The sequence below is a fragment of the Heteronotia binoei genome, chromosome 21, assembly GCF_032191835.1.
Source record: "Heteronotia binoei isolate CCM8104 ecotype False Entrance Well chromosome 21, APGP_CSIRO_Hbin_v1, whole genome shotgun sequence".
Taxonomy (NCBI): Eukaryota; Metazoa; Chordata; class Lepidosauria; order Squamata; family Gekkonidae; genus Heteronotia; species Heteronotia binoei.
The window spans coordinates 7,455,627-7,477,489 of NC_083243.1; the positions used below are offsets into that span (position 1 = coordinate 7,455,627).

General features: G+C 50.3%; 1 protein-coding gene across 1 annotated transcript in view; it reads left to right on the forward strand.

Annotated features, from left to right (window-relative positions):
- Positions 1 to 20,896, forward strand: part of DDHD1 (DDHD domain containing 1) — a 78,088-nt gene extending 57,192 nt beyond the window's left edge. The window contains exons 10-13 of the mRNA XM_060261280.1: positions 1,905 to 2,054; positions 4,009 to 4,261; positions 18,971 to 19,165; positions 19,854 to 20,896. Of these exons, the coding sequence (XP_060117263.1) occupies positions 1,905 to 2,054; positions 4,009 to 4,261; positions 18,971 to 19,165; positions 19,854 to 20,041 (786 nt within the window). The 3' untranslated portion in view covers positions 20,042 to 20,896. The remainder of the gene's footprint in view (positions 1 to 1,904; positions 2,055 to 4,008; positions 4,262 to 18,970; positions 19,166 to 19,853) is intronic.
- Positions 20,897 to 21,863: the final 967 nt, after the last annotated feature.

Consider the following 21,863-nt stretch of genomic DNA (forward strand, 5'->3'; position numbering starts at 1 on the left):
CAGTGCGATAAGCTTGTCTGGTCTTCCGAAAATGATTGGAGGCAAGCAGGTTTGGAAGGGACAGGGAAGGGGGGATTAGAGCATGATGTCATCTGGGTGTCCCGCCCCCCAACACATCACTTTGATCTGGAAGCGAAAGGGTAGAAAACATCTCTGTGGAAGCCGTCTCTGTCTGTGCCCCTTGAAGTGCCAGAGAGAACGGGGTTGTTGGCGATAAAGCACACGCATAAGGTCTGAGACTCAGGCCCTGGAACCTCCGGGGAAAGGCGAGCAGACAGAAGGACTTGGGGGGGGGGGGGCGGCCTGTCTGCTTGAGACCTTGGAGAGCCGCTGCCAGGTGGAGTAGGCAGTGCAGGGCTGGATAGACAAGTGCCGGGGTCACCAAAGTGGTGCCCGTGGGCACATGGCAGCCCCTGAGACCTTATCCGGCGCCCGACTAATGTTTTTAGACTGTGGGCGGGGCAAAGTGGGGCCCTTTTTCCAGCAAGGCTTCTAAATGGCTGGGTGAATTTATTGGCAGCGCCTGCCCCTGCAGCACAAAGATTTTGGCTGCATGATTGAAGGGAAGCTGTGGCTGCCATGTTGTGGCTGACTCCTCTTCCTGTGGTGGCCACCGTGTGGCAGCAACCCCCCCCCCCTCCAAGCTTTGTCAGAACTCCAGAGGCGCCCACAGGCTCAAAAAGGTTCAGGGGCTGTGGGCTTGCGGTTGGATTCTTTGCAAACCAGCTTCTTCTGCTACTATATTCATTCACTGCTGTTTTTATACAACTTGCTTTTCTGCTTCCTTGACAGTTTATGTCAAACCGGGGTGGGGGGGGGGGGGGCAACAAGCAGTGAAGCACTTTCTTTAATTAAGCAACAGTCACAAGCTTCTTAACTTCCCGTGCGCTCACGGCTGAGCAGAAACCCTGCAGAGTCACACAGCTAGATTGGAGTCCCCTCGCACCTTAGAGAGCAACAACATTGGGTGGGGGTGGGGAGCAGGGCCGGATTAACCATTAGGCCAAGTAGGCACTGACCTATGGGCCCGCATGTCTTTAGGGGCCCCGGCCGGCTTTCCCCCCCAGGTTCCCCCCTGCTTGCAGCCCTCCCAGCCTGCACACGCAGCCATCGACTGAGCAGCTCTTTACCCGACTTGCCTGGTGCCTCTCCCTGCCTCTCCCCTGGAGCTTTGTCAAAGGGGCTTTCGAGAAGGTGCCACAGGCAGCAGGGCAGCCTCTCCGACTCTGAGATTTGTGAGGGGGCCCCTGAGATTTTGTCTGTCGAGGGCAGGGGTGGCCAACGATAGCCCTCCAGATGTTTTTTTGCCTACAACTCCCATCAGCCCCAGCCATCAGCCATGCTGGCTGGGGCTGATGGGAATTGTAGGCAAAAAAAAAAGCATCTGGAGAGCTACCGTTGGTCACCCCTGGCCTAGGGGGCCTCCACAGGGTTTAATCTGGCCGCGGTGGGGGAATGAGCTTTCAAGAGCCAACGCTCTGACAAAAGGGGGCTTTGACTCTTGGAAACCCAAGCCCTGAAAATCTGGTTGGTGCCTAAGATGTGCCACTGGACTCCGGTCTCCGTCTTCTGCTGGAGACAAACCCGGCCACCCTCCCGAGTCCCCTTTCCCTCCCAGCCTCTCACGGAGTCGCCTCTTCAGGGTGCGCTTCTCGGGGCATCCTTAGCAATCTTACCATCCATGCCGGGGGCTCGTTTCCGTATGCCACTTGCCGTCAAAAGGGAGAAAGGTGACTCCTTATTGCCCCGTGGTTTTCCTCCATTTGAAATGTCTGACTCAAGGTCGTGAGATCGCAGCCAAAAGAGGGCCGGGGGGGGGGGGAGGTTGAGGGGGAAGCAACCAGCATGTGCTGGCAAGCCGCCGTCTTCTCCGCCTGTTAATGCCGACTGAAATGTCTCCGTAGGTTGAGAATTTCTTCTGTATGGGATCTCCATTAGCAGTGTTTTTGGCCTTGCGCGGCATCCGTCCAGGAAACGGTGGAAGTCAAGATCACATTCTGCCCCGAACTCTTTGTAACCGGTTGCTAAACATTTTTCATCCAACAGATCCAGTGGTGAGTGTTAGTGCAGTCACAAGCTTTCACTTCGAGAGCCGAGGCGGCCCTACCCCGAGGCAAGGTGAGGCGGCGCCCTCATTGCGGTAGGGCTTGGGGGTACCCTTAAGGGTGGCAGCAGAGCGGAAGGTGGATTGGACCCGTGAGGCACAAACCACGGGCAGCCACATCTAAACGAAGGGGAGGACTTCCAAAGAGCCGTCCCCTTTCGTCGAGGTGGGGCTCGGCCGGGGGGGGGTGTCCTCGTGGCTTGTATCCCATGCTGGCAGCGGGAGGGACGAAAGCCCCCATGGGATTTTCCGCCTCGGGTCTTGCTTGAGAGTTGTTTCTGAAATCAGCTGATTGGACAATAAATGCAGTGATCGTCAGAGGTTCCCGCACGGATGAGGTGTGTGCGTACACGTAGCAGCACAGCCTGACAAAGCGCTGTCTTTTTAAAGCCCACAATTGACGCCACATAAAAGGAAAGGGATGGATGTAAAGGGACAGGTCAGAATGCAGGCCTCAGCTGCGAGGGGAGCCCCACGGTAACACCCAAAATGACATGTTATTCTGGAGGGCCTTCTTCCAGGCATGGTCACTGGGATTGTGGGGGGAGGGAGGCATTTGTAAATTTCCCACCTTGAAAAGGGGGTTGGACTAGATGAACCTGGAGGTCCCTTCCAACTTTCAGAGCCAGTTTGGTGCAGTGGTTAAGCACGCGGACTTTTATCTGGGAGAACTAGGTTTGATTCCCGACTCCTGCACTTGCAGCTGCTCGGCCAGCCATAGCTCTCACAGAGGTTGTCCTTGAAAGGGCATCTTCTGTCAGAGCTCTCTCAGCCCCACCCACCTCACAGGGTGTCTGTTGTGGGGGGAGAAGGCAAAGTAGATTGTGATCACTCTGAGATGCAGAATGAAGGGCAGGGGATAAATCCAATATCATTATCATCTCATGATTCTACGGCAGGCACAAACAGTGTTGCTGCAGTAGAGACAGCTGATTATTTACAAAATTTGTATCCTCCATTTTTTGCCCTGACAGGTGAACGTACATTAATTTGTTCAGTCACTTTGTTAATTGACCCCCTCCCCACAACCTTTTAGAAGAATCCAAAAGTGCTCTAAAGTTTGGGGGTGGAGTTTGCTTGGTAGTTTCGGGCACTCAGCAATCAGTGCTGTGTGGAGGCTTCCAGCTTGCAGAACCGCGCTTCCTAAGTGGATTTGCAGTTCCAGAGTGGCCCAGCTGCGTCTTGGTCTTCTTCCAGGGTCTGTCTCTTTCTAATTGTGCATTAGATCAGATGGACAATGCTGCATCAAGCATTTCATCACGTTTTCTTTAGGAATTATTTGTACCTGGTGAAATACGCTTTCTTCAATACACTCCAGAGACATAAAACAGCATGAAGCCACGCCTGATGCCATTTAAATACTGAGTCACAAGGGGACTTCAGACCTGTGCATCCCTCTAGCGTAGGGGAACTGAAATGTGCCCCAAAGCTTCTATTTGGTCAGGTTCCAGAACCTCAATGCTCCATTGACTACGAAGCATCCTGGAAGCGCCTGCTTTCTAATAGTTCTCAGCGTTTTGCAGCCTTGGGCAAATGTGGTGAATTCTCGCATGTTTCTGGTTTCCAAACCACTCTATGGCTAGAGCAGTTTTATAAATCTTATTGTTCAAAGAAAACAAATACTTCAGCGTTTCTCCCTTCAGGCATTCTTTGTTTCCGGTACATTTAATTGTTTCTTTATGTCGCAGTATAAAATCGGTTTCGTGGTCTAACTTTTTCTAAGCACGCAGCTCCCCCGAAGCATTTCAGACAGTCATTTTATTTCAGCAGTCAAAGTTTTGCAGGAGTGAATGGTTTGAATCTGAAGAGAGAGGTGCTCACTCGTCTAGACAGAGAATGGCTGGCCAAAGAGAAGCTGGGGGGCTGCGTCTCACCCAAGGCTTCCTGCTCTTTCCTTCTTGCAGGCCTACAGACTAGAACCGTTGATCCTGAAGCACTATAGCAACATCTCCCCTGTCCAGATCCACTGGTACAACACCACCAACCCTCTCCCTTACGAGCACATGAAGCCAAGTTTCCTCAACCCAACGAAAGAACCTACCTCAGTTTCCGAGAGCGAGTCTGTCCCGACGATACCCAGCCCGACGACATCGCCTGTCATGGCGCGGCGGCACTATGGAGAGTCCATAACGAATATAGGCAAAGCAAGTATATTAGGTAACTATTCCAGATTTCTAAGAGATGAAATTCCCCCCTTTTGACCATGACGTTCACAAGGGACCACCACAGCCCAGTTCACCTCCAGTATTTACCTTAAGGGGGTAGAATGGGCAGACGTGGGCAGGGGGAAATACGCATCAGAACATAAGAGAAGCCATGTTGAATCAGGCCAAAGGCCCATCTAGTCCAACACTCTGTATCACACAGTGGCCAAAAATCCCAGGTGCCATTAGGAGGTCCATCAGTGGGGCCAGGACACTAATAGCCCTCCCACTGTTGCCCCCCAAGCACCAAGAATACAGAGCATCACTGCCCCAGACATAAGAACACAAGAGAAGCCATGTTGGATCAGGCCAATGCCTTGTCCTGGCTAGGATCAGGCCAATCCAATCCAGTCCAACACTCTATGTCACATAAGAACATAAGAGAAGCCATGTTGGATCAGGCCAGTGACCCATCCAGTCCAACACTCTGTGCCACATAAGAACATAAGAGAAGCCATGTTGGATCAGGCCAGTGACCCATCCAGTCCAACACTCTGTGCCACATAAGAACATAAGAGAAGCCCTGTTGGATCAGGCCAGTGGCCCATCCAGTCCAACACTCTGTGTCACATAAGAACATAAGAGAAGCCCTGTTGGATCAGGCCGGTGGCCCATCTAGTCCAACACTGTCACACAGTGGCCAAAATAACCAGGTGCCGTCAGGAGGTCCATCAGTGGGGCCAGGACACTAGAAGCCTTCCCACTGCTGCCCCCCACCCAGCACCAAGAATCAAGCATCACTGCCCCAGACAGAGAGTTCCAACAATGCGCTGTGACTAATAGCCACTGATGGACCTCTGCTCCATGTTAGAACATAAGAGAAGCCATGTTGGATCAGGTCAAAGGCCCATCCAGTCCAACACTCTGTGCCACATAAGAACATAAGAGAAGTCCTGTTGGATCAGGCCAGTGACCCATCCAGTCCAACACTCTGTGCCACATAAGAACATAAGAGAAGCCATGTTGGATCAGGCCAGTGACCCATCCAGTCCAACACTCTGTGCCACATAAGAACATAAGAGAAGCCCTGTTGGATCAGGCCAATGGTCCCTCCAGTCCAACACTCTGTGTCACATAAGAACATAAGAGAAGCCCTGTTGGATCAGGCCAATGGCCCCTCCAGTCCAACACTCTGTGTCACATAAGAACATCAGAGAAGCCATGTTGGATCAGGCCAGTGACCCATCCAGTCCAACACTCTGTGTCACAAAAGAACATAAGAGAAGCCATGTTGGATCAGGCCAGTGACCCATCCAGTCCAACACTCTGTGCCACATAAGAACATAAGAGAAGCCCTGTTGGATCAGGCCAGTGGCCCATCTAGTCCAACACTCAGTGCCACACAGTGGCCAAAAAAACCAGGTGCCATTAGGAGGTCCACCAGTGGGGCCAGGACACCAGAAGCCCTCCCACTGTGCCCCCCCCCCAAACACCCAGAATACAGAGCATCACTGCCCAAGACATAAGAACACAAGAGAAGCCATGTTGGATCAGGCCAACGACCCATCCAGTCCAACACTCTGTGTCACACAGTGGCCAAAAAACCAAGTGCTATTAGGTCCACCAATGGGGCCAGGACACTAGAATCCCTCCCACTGTGCCCCCCCCCAAACACAAAGAATACAGAGCATCACTGCCCCAGACAGAGAGTTCCAACAATGCGCTGTGGCTAATAGCCACTGATGGACCTCTGCTCCATGTAAGAACATAAGAGAAGCCATGTTGGATCAGGTCAAAGGCCCTTCCAGTCCAACGCTCTGTGCCACACAGTGGCAAAAAAACCTAGGTGCCATTAGGAGGTCCACCAGTGAGGCCAGGACACCAGAAGCCCTCCCACTGTGCCCCCCCCAAACACCCAGAATACACAGCATCACTTCCCCAGACATAAGAGAAGCCATGTTGGATCAGGCCAATGACCCATCCAGTCCAACACTCTGTGTCACACAGTGGCCAAAAAAACAGATGCTATTAGGAGGTCCACCAGTGGGGCCAGGACACTGTGGGGCCTCCCACTGTGCACCCCTCCCCAGCACCAAGAATACAGAGCATCACTGCCCAAGACAGAGAGTTCCAGCTATACCCTGTGGCTAATAGCCATTGATAGACTCTGCTCCATATGTTTATCCAATCCCCTCTTGAAGCTGTCTGTGCTTGCAGCCGCCGCCACCTTCTGTGGCAGTGAATTCCATGTGTAAAAGACGATTGAATTCCATGTAAAAGACAACTGAATAGATGCTATTCTAAGGGCAGAATAAAAAGTATGTCCTGTTTGCGGCCTTTGAAATATCGGCTGTCGGGATGCAAGGTTTGAAGAAATTTTGTAAGTTCTCCTACGGTACCAGACTCTGTGCATACTTGTGGTTGCAATAGATAACACACTAAACGGAGGTAGAAGCTAGTACTTTTTCAGGATTGGATCTCACCATCTGTCAGCACCGTTTTACAAATAACATTTTAGGCTGCTGAACATTTCGTGCTGTTTTTGAGCCCAAGAATTATGTTTTTAATTGCTTCTTTTGTATGGTTCTCTTGTTTTTCTAATGTTGTTTTTAATTGGCGAGCATGTCTTGAGTAGGCAGAATAAAAATTCTCTAATAGTGTTGTAACCACAAGGTGGCAGCAGAGTTAGAGGAAAAGATGGTGTAGCTTTGAAATACGATTTTTTTTCAGTCAGCCTGTTTATTTTCCATATGATGAAAAGACTCTCAAATTAAAACAGCATCTTCAGGAGCAGAGCCCTGGGGTACCTGAGTCAGATTGAGGTGACGAGAGAGGAGGTCCTACAATTGATTGACGAATGAAAAACTAATAAGTCACCAGGTCCGGATGGCGTACATCCAAGAGTTCTGAAAGAACTCAAAGTTGAACTTGTGGATCTCCTGACAAAAATATGTAATCTTTCATTGAAATCTGCCTCCATTCCTGAGGACTGGAAGGTAGCAAATGTCATCCCCATTTTTGAAAAGGGTTCCAGAGGAGATCAGGAAATTACAGGCCAGTCAGTCTGACTTCCAATACCGGGAAAGTTGGTAGAAACCATTATCAAGGACAGAATGAGTAGGCACATTGATGAACACAGGTTATTGAGGAAGACTCAGCATGGGTTCTGCAAGGGAAGATCTTGCCTCACTAACCTGTTACATTTCTTTGAGGAGGTGAACAAACATTTGGACAAATGGGACCCAATAGATGTTGTTTACCTGGACTTCCAGAAAGCTTTTGATAAAGTTCCTCATCAAAGGCTCCTTAGTAAGCTAAAGAGTCATGGAGTTAAAGGACAGGTCCTCTTGTGGATCAAATACTGGCTAATTAATAGGAAGCAGAGAGTGAATATAAATGGGCAGTCTTCGCAGTGGAGGACAGTAAGCAGTGGGGTGCCGCAGGGCTCAGTACTGGGTCCCATGCTCTTTAACTTGTTCATAAATGATTTGGAGTTGGGAGTAAGCAGTGAAATGGCCAAGTTTGCAGATGACACTAAATTGTTCAGGGTGGTGAGAACCAGAGAGGATTGTGAGGCATTCCAAAGGGATCTGTTGAGGCGGGGTATGTGGGCGTCAACGTGGCAGATGAGGTTCAGTGTGGCCAAGTGCAAAGTAATGCACATTGGGGCCAAGAATTTCAGCTACAAATACAAGTTGATGGGGTGTGAACTGGCAGAGACTGACCAAGAGAGAGATATTGGAGTCGTGATAGATAACTCACTGAATATGTCAAGACAGTGTGCAATTGCAATAAAAAAGGCCAACGCCATGCTGGGAATTATTAGGAAGGGAATTGAAAACAAATCAGCCAGTATCATAATGCCCCTGTATAAATCAATGGTGCGGTCTCATTTGGAATACTGTGTACAATTCTGGTCACCGCACCTCAAAAAGGATATTATAGCATTGGGAAAAGTCCAGAAAAGGGCAACTGAAATGATTAAAGGTTTGGAACACTTTCCCTATGAAGAAAGGTTGAAACGCTTGGGACTCTTTAGCTTGGAGAAACGTCGACTGCGGGGTGACATGATAGAGGTTTACAAGATAATGCATGGGATGGAGAAAGTAGAGAAAGAAGTACTTTTCTCCCTTTCTCACAATACAAGAACTCGTGGGCATTCAGTGAAATTGCTGAGCAGTCAGGTTAGAACGGATAAAAGGAAGTACTTCTTCACCCAAAGGGGGATCAACATGTGGAATTCACTGCCACAGGAGGTGGTGGCAGCTACAAGCATAGCCAGCTTCAAAAAGGGATTGAATAAAAATATGGAGCAGAGGTCCATCAGTGGCTATTAGCCACAGAGTCTGTGTGTGTATCTATATCTATATATATCTATATCTATCTATCTATCTATCTATGTTCTTATGTGACACAGAGTGTTGGACTGGAGGGGCCATTGGCCTGATCCAACAGGGCTTCTCTTATGTTCTTATGTGACACAGAGTGTTGGACTGGAGGGGCCACTGGCCTGATCCAACATGGCTTCTCTTATGTTCTTATGTGACACAGAGTGTTGGACTGGAGGGGCCACTGGCCTGATCCAACAGGGCTTCTCTTATGTTCTTATGTGACACAGAGTGTTGGACTGGAGGGGCCACTGGCCTGATCCAACAGGGCTTCTCTTATGTTCTTATGTGACACAGAGTGTTGGACTGGAGGGGCCATTGGCCTGATCCAACATGGCTTCTCTTATGTTCTTATGTGACACAGAGTGTTGGACTGGAGGGGCCATTGGCCTGATCCAACAGGGCTTCTCTTATGTTCTTATGTGACACAGAGTGTTGGACTGGAGGGGCCATTGGCCTGATCCAAGAGGGCTTCACTGATGTTCTTATGTGACTCAGAGTGTTGGACTGGAGGGGCCATTGGCCTGATCCAACATGGCTTCTCTTATGTTCTTATGTGACTCAGAGTGTTGGACTGGAGGGGCCATTGGCCTGATCCAACATGGCTTCTCTTAGGTTCTTATGTGACACGGAGTGTTGGACTGGAGGGGCCACTGGCCTGATCCAACATGGCTTCTCTTATGTTCTTATGTGACACAGAGTGTTGGACTGGAGGGGCCACTGGCCTGATCCAACATGGCTTCTCTTATGTTCTTATGTGACACAGAGTGTTGGACTGGAGGGGCCATTGGCCTGATCCAACATGGTTTCTCTTGTGTTCTTACCTGACTCCGCAGACTTAGGAGATGGCAGGCAGTCCAATTCATACTGTATAGCTGGATGCATCAAGAGCTCAGGTCGAAAGCTGTGCGGCAGACTATAGGAGGAAGGGGTGGGTGGGGAGGATTTAGTGGGGGCTGGTTCAATGGGCTGTGCCACCAAAAGAGAAAATCATGTTTTAGGAGTCTCCGGCCACAAATGAGATGGTTTCATTCAGATTTGTTGAAGCTGCACTTACCTGCTGTTAACTGTTGCTCACTGAGTATCTTCTCTGCAGGCACGTATACCCTCTCTCCGGCCCCCTGCATTGTCTGGTTTCAGTGGCACTAGAGCAGGCCTGGCGCTAGGATTTTCAACGCCGCAGGACAAAACCTGCTCCTCCACCCCCCAGTGTATTTGCGCACGCTTTGTGCACATGTCACATTCCCCCCCTCCCCCGAACTTTGCCAAGGTCTCCCAAGCCTAGGAAGGCCTCGATGAAGTTCTGAAGGCAGCTCAGAGCCCAGCTCTGAGCGAGCGCACTGCCGCACACCCCAAACTTTGCCGAGGTCTTCTGAGCCTCGGAAGGCCTCGGCAAAGTTCACAAGGCAGCAGGCATAGGAGAGGGGGCGCCTCATGGCCTCCCTAAGCCAGGCTGCCACCTACGTGGCCGCCTCCCACACGCCGGCCCTGCGCTAGAGGTACCGAGGGCTAGGGGGTCACAGCTGCACAGGAGCACGTGGGAACAAGCTTTTGACTCTGGCGTGCAGCACCCCCTGCAGGCTCTTAGATGTAAAAACCTATCCAGTGGCAGGCCTGCTCATGCACAGTCCCCCACGTGTGCCTGCAGAGAAGATAGTCAGGGAACAATAGTTACAGTAGCCGGTCCTGAGTGCAAAGATGAAGGTTGTAACGAACAGGTGGCTGCTTCCAAAGTGGCGGCCGTGTGTCTAGTCTCCTTCCTCTGCCCACGGTGACATCTGCACATCGTGGGGTATTCTGTAAGCATTTTTCAGAGGGTCACCAGGTTGGTCTGCGGTAGAACAAGGGTGGCCAAACTGTGGCTCGGGAGCTATGTGTGGCTCTTTCACACACATTGTGTGGTTTTTGAAGCCCCTGTCATCCGCTGGGCTGGCTTGGAGAAGGCATTTCTCCCTTTAAGTCACTTCTCCAAGCCAACCAGCAGCTTGGAGAATACATTTAAAGTTAAAGTTGCTTTCCCTCCCTCCCTTCCCTCCTTCCTTCCCTCCTTCCTTTCTTCCCTCCTTCCTTCCCTCTTTCCCTCCTTCCTTCCCTCTTTCCCTCCTTCCTTCCTTCCTTCCTTCCTTCCTTCCTTCCTTCCTTCCTTCCTTCCTTCCTTCCTTCCTTCCTTCCTTCCTTCCTTCCTTCCTTCCTTCCTTCCTTCCTTCCTTCCTTCCTTCCTTCCTCTGACATTCATGTTTTGCAGCTCTCAAACATCTCACATTTATTCTGTGTGGCTCTTACGTTAAGTCCGTTTGGCCACGTCTGAGCTAGCTTGAGCCCCTTTTTCTGCCTCAGGGAGCTCTTGAAAGCTTATACCCAAAGAATCTTGTTGGTCTCTAAGGCACTCCTGGACTCAGTCTTGCTGTTCTAGCATTGAATACTGCAAGCAGCAGTGCTGAGCTCACGATTTCTGCCCCCACGCACACCCAAGACATGTTCTGGTTCCAGCACAGATATAGTTGAATAATTTGAACAAGCCACAGTTCTGAGAGATTGATAGGGAAAGCATCCTCCAGCATATCTGCGATTCCACCCCAACCCCCTTTTTAGACATTTTTCACAACAATGCCGAAGCAAGTGTGTCGCTTGTGCCTCCTTCAGTGGATCATGGCCAATTTTCCCAGCATGAAGAAGCAAGACTTACATCTTGTGTTTTTCAACAGTGAACAAAAGATGCGTCAACTGAATGAAAGATGTGATACAGGCATTGCCTCGTGGTTTTGGGTTTTTTTAACCATCTTCTGAGCATGGGCTGGAGTCACGGGGGGGGGGTAGTTGTGAATTTTCTGCATTGTGCAGCGGGTTGGACTAGATGGCCCTGGAGGTCCCTTCCAGCTCTGTGATTCTGTGATGAGACGTGCTGTTGGATAAGTGCTATCAGTTTAAGTATATGGACTCTCCAGCTGTCTGACTTTTGGGTTTTACTCACTGACTTGTAGGCTGAGATAAGATACTATGATAAATGCTTAGCCAGCACCAGTCTCTGTGTGCCAGATTCCCTCCTCCTCTGATTTCTATCTTAACCTATCCATGTTCTGATCTAGGATGCTTTCACACACGCTAAGTAACACACCCCGTCGACTGCGGGGTAACATGATAGAGGTTTACAAGATTATGCATGGGAAAGAGAAGGTAGAGAAGGAAGGCCTTTTCTCTCTTTCTCACAATACAAGAATGCGTGGCCATTCAATAAGATTGCTGAGTAGTCGGGTGAGAACTGATAAAAGGACGTCCTTCTTCACTCAAAGGGTGATTAGCATGTGGATCAGCAGCCCCACAGGAGTTGGTGGCGGCTACAAGCATAGACAGCTTCAAGAGGGGAATGGATAAGCATATGGAGCAGAGCTCCAACAGGTTATTGTTGGAACTCTCTGTCTGGAGCAGTGATGCTCTGTATCCTTGTGCTTGGGGTGGGGCAGTGGAAGGGCTTCTAGCCCCACTGATGGACCTCTTGATGGCGGGTTTTTTGGCCACTGTGTGACACAGAGTGTTGGACTGGAGGGGCCATTGGTGAGAGTGTTGGACTGGAGGGGCCAAAGAGAGCCACTTTGGTGTAGTGGTTAAGTGCGCGGACTCTTACCTGGGAGAACCAGGTTTGATCTTCTTCGTGGTCTCTGTGCAGTCCCACACATGGGTTTTCCTATCAGGACGAACCCTACCTCGGAGATTTTAAAAAGCTAGCCTAGGCGTTATTTTTGGCGCGCACTCCCTCTCGCTCTGGGGAGCAGGCATCCACTGCGCATGCCTGTAGCGCGAGGGAGGCGCCCAACCCACTCAGTTTCTTTCCAACCGCCGCCCGGGATAGTCCTACCTCGTTGCGCTCCTCACTTACCTCAGATATCTAGCCTCCGTTTCTTCAAGTTTCCTCTTATTTCATCCTTCGCTATTTCTTCATATTCTTATCTTCAAAAAAAAAAAAAAAAAAAAAAATTTAGATAAATATCTTCCCCGCTTTTCCTCAGACCTCCCTTCCCCCACCCCCACCCCCCCCCCCCCGGGCGTATGGAAGGAAGGGACAGTAAAATAACCTTCAAAAGGTGCTCGCGCTGTAGGGCGAAAATCCCTACATCGGACGGGCATTCGCTTTGCTTGTTCTGTTTGGGAGAATCCCATAAAGTGGACGCCTGTGCGCATTGCCTTCAATTCTGCAAACAGGCGCGCAAAAACAGAGCCGCTAGACTCAGAAGCCACTTAATGGAGTCTGTGCTCCAGCCTGATATGTCGCAATCTTCGTCAGCAAGTAAGTCGCCCCCCCTACTGACTCCCCAAGGGGACGGCGCAAGGTCGGCAGCTTCAGTGGCCATTGTTCCCAGCAAGCATAAGTCCGGCGATGCCGCGAAAGCCGGCGACGGCGCGAGAACGTCAGAACAAACGGCCGCGGCGACTAAACCAAAGGGCGGGAAGCACACTAAGAAACATAAGCATTCCGACCCGAAGGGCCAGAAGGATTCGAGAAAACCGTCCGATCCGAAGGCTCCGCGGAAACCGACAGACCCGAAGGACCCGAAGATTCCGAGGGACTCGAGGAAATCTTCCGAACAACAGAACGAGCCCGAATCGCAATGCGAGCCCTCCACTCCCGGATCCGACACCCAGGAAGTGACCACCCCGGCTACGGAGTCGCCGCACCAGCAGACGGAAGAAGTTATTCCTATTCCGTCCCGATCCCCTTCCCCGCAAGGATCCATGCTAGACCCTGCTCTGGAGCCGATTCGAGACCCGCAACAGTGGACTCGACACCACATCAATCCTAGATCGTTCCGCGATATGTCGAATCCCATCCAGTACAAACATGACGCTTACAGGTACTTCGATACGCATCGGTTCCCAGCCAGGTCCCCCAGCATAGAGAGATATCGGTACCATCATACGCGTTTCCCGGAGAGATCCCCTAGTAGAGGGAGGGACCGCCATCGCTACAACCCGAGATCTCGGTCCCCATCCGTGTCCCCGAGGCGACGCCATTATGCTTCAAGGTCTCCTTCCATCGAATCCCATGCATGTTGCGGATACCACCATTCTCGGTACCGAACCGATTATCACAGGAACCCATCCAAGGAAGCGACTCCTGTCCAACGGAGCAAGCAACTACCGAAACAGCCGTCTCCGACTCCTTCCACTTCGACTTCTAAACCTAGAGGTGCGATTCCAGTGGAACCCAAAAGCACGACTCCAACCAGACCGGACCCACCTGAACCCGAACCTGACTCTGATGCTGAATCCGACGCTCAATCATCGGACTCGATACAGTCCATGTCCCCTGGGTCCCCCGCCTCGGATATCGCCAAGCCCGCGGATTTGTCACCTTCCGAAGGGGCAAAGACATACCTGGACTTGATTGCCAATATGGCCTCTGCACTTAACGTAACTCTTACTTCGGATGCACCCAAGGTGACAGACGTGGTACACGACTTGGTGCACTCAGATTTACCTGCTGGTTCCTTTCTGCCGATGCTGCCGGTACACCTAGAAGCCATCAAAGAAGCTTGGGACAACCCAGCCTCCATTCCCCCAACTTCAAAACGAATTGAATCCCTTTATAGGATCCAAGCACCGGATTCGAAATTTTTATTTAGCCATCCAGCACCGAATTCTCTGATAGTGCATTCATCTTCTAAAACTAAACAGACCCGCCACCCGGTACCCCCTGAGAAGGAAGGCAGGAAGTTAGATACTCTTGGAAGGAAAATGTATTCAATCTCGACGGCAACTGCCAAAATCAACAATTACCTAGCATACTTCGCCGCGTATTCCCACAATATCTCCTCCCAACTGAATACGCTCGTCTCTGCCCTGCCTGAGCCCTCCCAGAAACAAGCCTGCAAGCTGCTTCAGGAGCTCAACAGGATTTCAAAGCAACAGATAAACACCATCCGTCACTCTGTGGGGTGCACTTCCAAGGCGATGGCCGCCTCAATTGCCCTAAGACGACACGCTTGGCTTCGATCCTCTTCGTTGCAGCCCGATCTAAAATTCAAAATAGAAGACCTTCCCTTCGATGGACAAGGTCTCTTTAATGCCACAACGGACGATATACTGTCCACCGTGGACGACAGCCGCAAACGAGCGAAAAGATTGGGGGTAGCCCAACAGCAACAACAACAACAGAGCTATAAGCCCAGATCATGGAAACCAACGCCCTTCAAACGTTCCAGATCCCCTCGACAATCTGAATACTGGAAACGTAAGGCTCCTCCTCCAAAGCAATCCTTTAACCAGAGACAGCAGAGACCACAACCACCTAAAAAGGCTGCATCTTCATCAAAGCAGTCTCTTTGACTTTCTACCTCTACCAATTCAGCACGTCTCCAGACTTCTTCCATTTCTCGACAATTGGCAACAAATAACCACGGACAAATGGGTTCTGAACATTATTTTGAGGGGCTACTCCATAGAGTTTCAAGCACCACCAAAAAGACATCATTTTGTTTCCACTCCCCCATCACCTTCCCTTCAGGAAGAAATAGACACCTTAACAGCCAAAGCGGCTATAGAGCCTGTCCCAGTCCAGTATCATCGGACAGGTTTTTATTCCAGGTACTTTCTAGTCCCGAAAAGGGATGGGGGACAGCGCCCGATTCTGGATCTAAGAGCCCTAAACAAATTCATCCGCCACAGAAAATTCAGAATGATCACCTTACAATCGATTCTGCCCTTAATCCCCAGAAACTCCTGGATGGCACTGGTAGATTTACAGGACGCATACTTCCACCTGACAATACACCAATGCCACAGAAAGTTTCTGCGCTTCGCCGTTGGCAACAACCACTACCAGTTCCGAGCTCTGCCCTTCGGACTTTCCACGGCACCACGGACATTCACGAAATGTATGGCGGTTATTGCAGCATACCTCAGACAACGCGGCGTTGCAACCTACCCATACATAGACGATTGGCTCCTTGTGGGAGCCTCAAGGACGCAGTTGATGAAGGACATTTCCATCACACTTGCGCTCCTAGCAAACCTGGGCCTCCAGGTCAATCATCAAAAGTCACACCTTACCCCAACTCAAGACATTCAGTTTATTGGGGCTCGTTTGTGCACCACGGACCACAAGGCGTATCTTCCTGTGGACAGGATATCCTCCATTCAGACGCTGGCCACACAAATAATGCAACAACCCAAACAAGCGGCCTTCAACATTCAGCGCATGTTAGGACTTATGGCAGCCACGACGGCAGTTCTGACACACGCAAGACTACGCATGCGAACCCTACAAATCTGGTTCGTCCGCGCGTTTCGACCCCAACACCAATCTCAAGGAACGATCCTCACTGTTCCAAACCACATCCTCCCTTCGCTCGAATGGTGGACAGTTCGAGCTCACCTGCTTGCGGGAATGCCCTTTTTACGGCCAAGCCCATCAGCAGTGGTTACAACAGACGCCTCGAGATGGGGCTGGGGAGCTCATCTCGACGTACTCACGGTCCAGGGGCAATGGACACCGTACGAACAGTCGCTCCACATCAATTGCTTAGAGCTTCTAGCTGTTCACAGAGCGTTAAAATCGTTTCTTCCATCTCTTCAAGGCCTACACGTACAAATCGCCTCAGACAATGTGGCGACGGTTTTTTATATAAACAGGCAAGGAGGGACAGCATCCACCCGCCTTTGCAAAAGAGCAATGCACCTGTGGCATTGGAGTATTGCCCATCAGATCCACCTCACTGCGGTACATCTTCCTGGCGTACAGAATATTCAAGCGGACAGACTGAGCAGATATTCCATCAACGACCACGAGTGGTCACTCCACCGGTCATACCTCCTGCCAGTATTCCGGAAATTCGGAACTCCGTCAATAGATGCGTTTGCTGCACCAGACAATGCACAGTGTGCGATCTTTTTTATGAGAGGTCCGCCCTCACAACAGTCTGCAGGGGATGCCTTCATACAAACGTGGACCGGTCCACTACACTTCCTCTTCCCTCCCTTTCCGCTAATAACACGGTGCATACAGAAAATTCAACTGGACAACACAGATTGCATTCTAGTGACGCCATGGTGGCCACGCCAGCCATGGTTCACAACCCTTCTCCTCCTGTCAGAAAACACTTACCATCACTTCCCTCTGGCACACAACCTCCTGTCCCAGCAGAACGGCAGGGTTCTGCACCACGACCCGAACAGGCTTCGCCTAACGGCCTGGAGGATATGTTCTCAGACTTTCCTGAAGGAGTAAGACACGTTCTCCTTAATGCAAGGAAACCGTCAACAAGGAAGTCATATTCCATGAAATGGAAAAGGTTTTCCATCTACGCTACCAAGCATAATTTCAGCCCCTCCTCGGCTTCCATGCCTCAAATCTTAGCGTATACACTGCATTTGTCAGAAAAGGGCCTTACGTACTCCTCTCTGAAGGTGCACCTGGCAGCAATCTCAGCTTTTCACCCGCATGTACAGGGTCGAACTGTTTTCTCACACCCTGCTGCGAAATCCTTCTTAAAGGGAATCTTACATTTGCACCCACCACTGCGGCAAATGTATCCTAGCTGGAGTTTGTCACTAGTGCTTAGCCAACTAGTAAAACCGCCTTTCGAACCTATGGCTACGATACCACTTCACCTCCTCTCATGGAAAACGGCACTTTTAGTTGCACTCACCTCTGCTAAAAGAGCAAGTGATCTCTGCGCGTTCAGAGCGGACTCGCCTTACACCATGTTTCACCATGATAAGGTGGTGTTACGGCCAGATCCCGCTTTCTTACCGAAGGTGGTCTCCGCATTCCATCTGCATAGAACCACTACCTTACCTGCTTTTTTCCAACGGCCTACGGATAAGGGCCAAGAAGCTCTACACTGTCTAGACGTGAGAAGAGCACTCGCCTTTTATATAGATAGAACTGCATCGTTCCGCACAGACTCCAGACTTTTTGTGGCCTACGGCCGCCGTCATAAGGGAAAAAAGATATCTACACAGAGACTATCAAAATGGTTGGTTGCTGCTATAGAGCTGTGCTACAAACTCGCGAAGCAACCAGTCCCATCTGCCATAAGAGCTCATTCTACAAGAGCTTTGTCAACGTCATCTGCCCTTGCCAGGGGTGTATCCATGGAGGACATTTGCGCTGCTGCCGCTTGGTCTTCCTCCTCGACCTTCGCCATGCACTACGCTTTGGACGTTCGTGCTAGGCGGGATGCATCCTTCGGACAGGCAGTTCTTCGCTCCATCTTTGACTAAGAAGCTGGTCCGGGCTTGGTGAGTAGTTACTTACCTTATAGCCTATAATGTGCTGACTATGTTGCACTAACCTTTGCACTATTTCTTCCTCCAACTCTAGTGCCAGCACCCACCGCCTTGCAGGTCAGCTTATCAGTCACCCATGTGTGGGACTGCACAGAGACCACGAAGAAGATAAACAGGTTACTCACCTGTAATTGATGATCTTCGAGTGGTCATCTGTGCAGTCACACACGCCCGCCCAGCCGTCCCCGCTGCTGGCTACTTGTCTTATATATCCGCGCTCCTATTATGTCAGCGGCGGGGAAAGAAACTGAGTGGGTTGGGCGCCTCCCTCGCGCTACAGGCATGCGCAGTGGATGCCTGCTCCCCAGAGCGAGAGGGAGTGCGCGCCAAAAATAACGCCTAGGCTAGCTTTTTAAAATCTCCGAGGTAGGGTTCGTCCTGATAGGAAAACCCATGTGTGTGACTGCACAGATGACCACTCGAAGATCATCAATTACAGGTGAGTAACCTGTTTATTCCCCACTCCTCCACTTGCACCTGCTGGAATGGCCTTGGGTCAGCCATAGCTCTGGCAGAGGTTGTCCTTGAAAGGGCAGCTGCTGTCAGAGCCCTCTCAGCCCCACCCACCTCACAGGGTGTCTGTTGTGGGGGCAGAAGATAATGGAGATTGTAAGCTGCTCTGAGTCTCTGATTCAGAGAGAAGGACGGGGTATAAATCTGCAATTCTTCTTCTCTTACGTTCTTAATGGCATCTCAACCCACTTCACTGACCGTTTGCAAGTAGATTTTGCCATTTCTTACAGTAAAATCCAGTTGCAAAGTGCATTGGTAGTAGATTGAATTTGTGTTATTTAGCGTGTGTGAAAGCACCCCTAGTGATGGTTCTATGCATTTAATCCGTCCCTGCTGCCACCAGGAATGGACACAGAAGGTAACGACATCAAGACGCTGGCAAGTCACGTTCGATGCTAGCGGGGTGAGACTGCAGAAGCCGAGCATCTGGCTTTTGGTTTCAGCAGCCGCTGCTTCTCAATGGCGTCGTCCCGTTTGGCTCTGAGCACGTTTGTCATCGCAAAACCTAAGCGCTCTTGTGTTGTGCCTAATTGCAGGAGCCGCCAGCATCGGGAAAGGCCTCGGTGGGATGCTCTTCTCCAGATTCGGCCGTTCCAGTGCCCCCGCCTCCCAGGCTCTGGAGCCAGGAAAAGAAGGGGCAGAAGCAGAGGAGAAGAAGCCGGCCTCTAGTCAATCCACCATTGGAACTCTGACCTTCCCCCACAGCACCTCTGGCTTCCTGGACCCAACATGTGAGTGGGCTGCTCTGGCCCCAGAGGGCACTACTTGGTCCCTTTTGCACAGAGTGATTAAAATGTGGAATTGGCCGTCAGAGGGTGTCTTGATGGCCACAGGAGTCAACAGCTTTAAAGGGGATTAGAGAGATTCACGGAGGATCAGTGGCTCTGAGCCCTGGTGACTCAGGGGGGACTCCACAACCAGAGGGGACTGGAAGCTGGGGAAGGGCTTAGAGCAGCCCAGTTGCCCTCTGGGGCAGAGCTCCAGAAAACTGCAGTTATCTCAGCAGCTGTTCATTTAGCCATTGTTGCTGCTCTTGAGGCTACAGGTAACCAGGTATCTCATCTCATTTACTCTTTTAACGCCCCTGATGTGAATTCTACCATGGCTTCTGCTCCCAGTGTGGAATGGCAGCTCAGTCTAAGGGCCTTGGCCTCCCAGCACCATCTTTGCCCAGCCCCACTGAGCCCCCTGTCCTGCGGTGCATGTCCTGCGGTGCCCCCACCCCTGGTCTAGTCCCGCTCCTGGGGATCCGTATTGGAGCAGCAGCACCCCACCGTGTTGTGTGGTGAGACCCCATTTCTCTGTTCCCCAAAGGGTGGTGGTGAGAAAAGCCCTGAGGGCGTCCCAAGTGTGGCAGACGTGGCTGTGGCTTTCTTCTTGGGTCCTTCCTGACAGTGCTGCTTTGTGTTTCCTGCCTAGTGGAGCTGGAGCACAGGATCGACTTCGAGCTCAGGGAAGGCCTAGTGGAGAGCAGATACTGGTCGGCCGTCACGTCGCACACGGCTTACTGGTCGTCTATGGACATTGCCCTCTTTCTTCTCACCTTCATGTACAAGCAGGACCACGGAGAAGAGGACAGCATCCAGCCACAGCCAGACCCTGTTTGATTTTTGCTCCGGGCGGGGAGGGGGGAGGGAGGGAGGGAAGGGGGGATAAAACTCATTGAACGTCATAGACCAATCTTAAGTGAAAGTAAGGCGCACGGATGTTTCAGGTTTGAATGCATGCCTGGGTTTCTCCCTTTCAAGATTATTTGTCCTTCCGCTTCTCGAACCATCCGCTGTTCTCCTGAAGGTCCTCTTGAAAGGCCAGCTGTTTTCATCTGGACAGCCAGTGCAGCAGTAGCATTTTAGCAGCATCTCTGCTAAGGGGTGTGGGGGGGGAGAGACTTCTTGGCAGATTTAACATAATCATTCTTCCACCAAGCTCTTTTTCCCCCTTCCCCCCCCACCCCCCCCTTTTAAGTACAAACGTTTAGTCTGCTAAACTTAAATCCATTTTCACTCACAAAAATGCCTGCAAACCTAAAACAGCCATGTTCTGTGTCCTGGGAAGTATAATGCAACAGTATCAATGTTTAGATCTGAAGTCTGTCGCTCGTAGTTCCACTGAAATTCCTTTGGGGCGGCAAGACTCGAAAGATGTGCTAACGCAACTCATTCACAAACTAAAATGCTGGCATAAGGCAAATAGACGGTAACCATAATTTATTATTGCCTCCAACTAACGGTTTTCTTTTACTCCAGTGTGTAAAAAGCATTACTTTTCTACAGATTTTTTTTCTTTATCTTTTTTTTTTTTTTTGAGGGGGGCATAACTTAAAGAACCACGTTTCTTTTCTACAGTGTTACAACTCTTCCTCAGACGACATAACTTTGTATTATTCCAATGGAGCTATGAACACTGTGGCACAATTTTCAGTATTTTTTCATTAAAACAAAATAAATCTTTGTGGTATCGCATTGAGCGGCGTTTGTGAAAGTTCTTCGAGGCAAGCAAAAGGATTGGCGGGGGAGGGGGAGGGAAAAACTGACACGGGAATAGAAACGTCAATTGCAAGAAAGCTAAATAGTATTCCCAAAACTTTAATCAAATTATAAATATTTAAAACTTTGCATGATACATCAGTTTTTGGTTACATATCGTATGTATTTTCCCCTAGTGTAAAGAATGTTTATGGTAAAATTGCCCCTATACACATGGGGTGGGACGCCGCACTCAGTAACCAGAAAGGTTGAAATTTTTCTTGTTTTCTCAATTTTTCAAGGTAAGCCATGTCTCCTGTTGAGAACTGGGGACCTGCTCTGGTTCTCTAAGGCCATCTGTTTGAGAGCACAAAGAATACAAATACCCATATTGAAGTTACTGCAGATAGAGAACATGAAGCTGCCTTCTACTGAATCAGACCCTCGAAGGTCCATCAAAGTCACTATTGTCTGCTCAGGCAGTGGCTCTTCAGGGTCTCAAGCAGAGAATGATCTTTCACATCACCTAGTGCCAGATCTTTCAGCTGGCGAGGCCGAGGATTGAACCTGGGACCTTCTGCATGCCAAGCCATGGCCCCTCCCAGAACAAAAAGGAGAAAGCAGATTGGCATTTCCTCGGTAATCACAGTTCGTAGTGTACACGTGCGTGTCTAATGTTGGGCAATTTAATTTTTGAGATGCTTTAATACAATGCTAACCAGGATCCAAAGAAGAGGCATCCATGTGCTCTCACCTCTTTGCGCTGCCGCAGAGAGAGCCTGTTTGTTTGTTTTTTTAAATGGGTGAGCAGTTTATTTAAATGGCTGAGCAGCTTGTATCTTTTTTGCTTGAAACTCCAGTCTCAGAAATAAACCTCTGCCTAGACTCACGGGTCTTTTTCACAGAATCCGTAAAGTTAATGTAATAGAGTACTGCAGGAGTGGCCAACGGTAGCTCTCCAGAT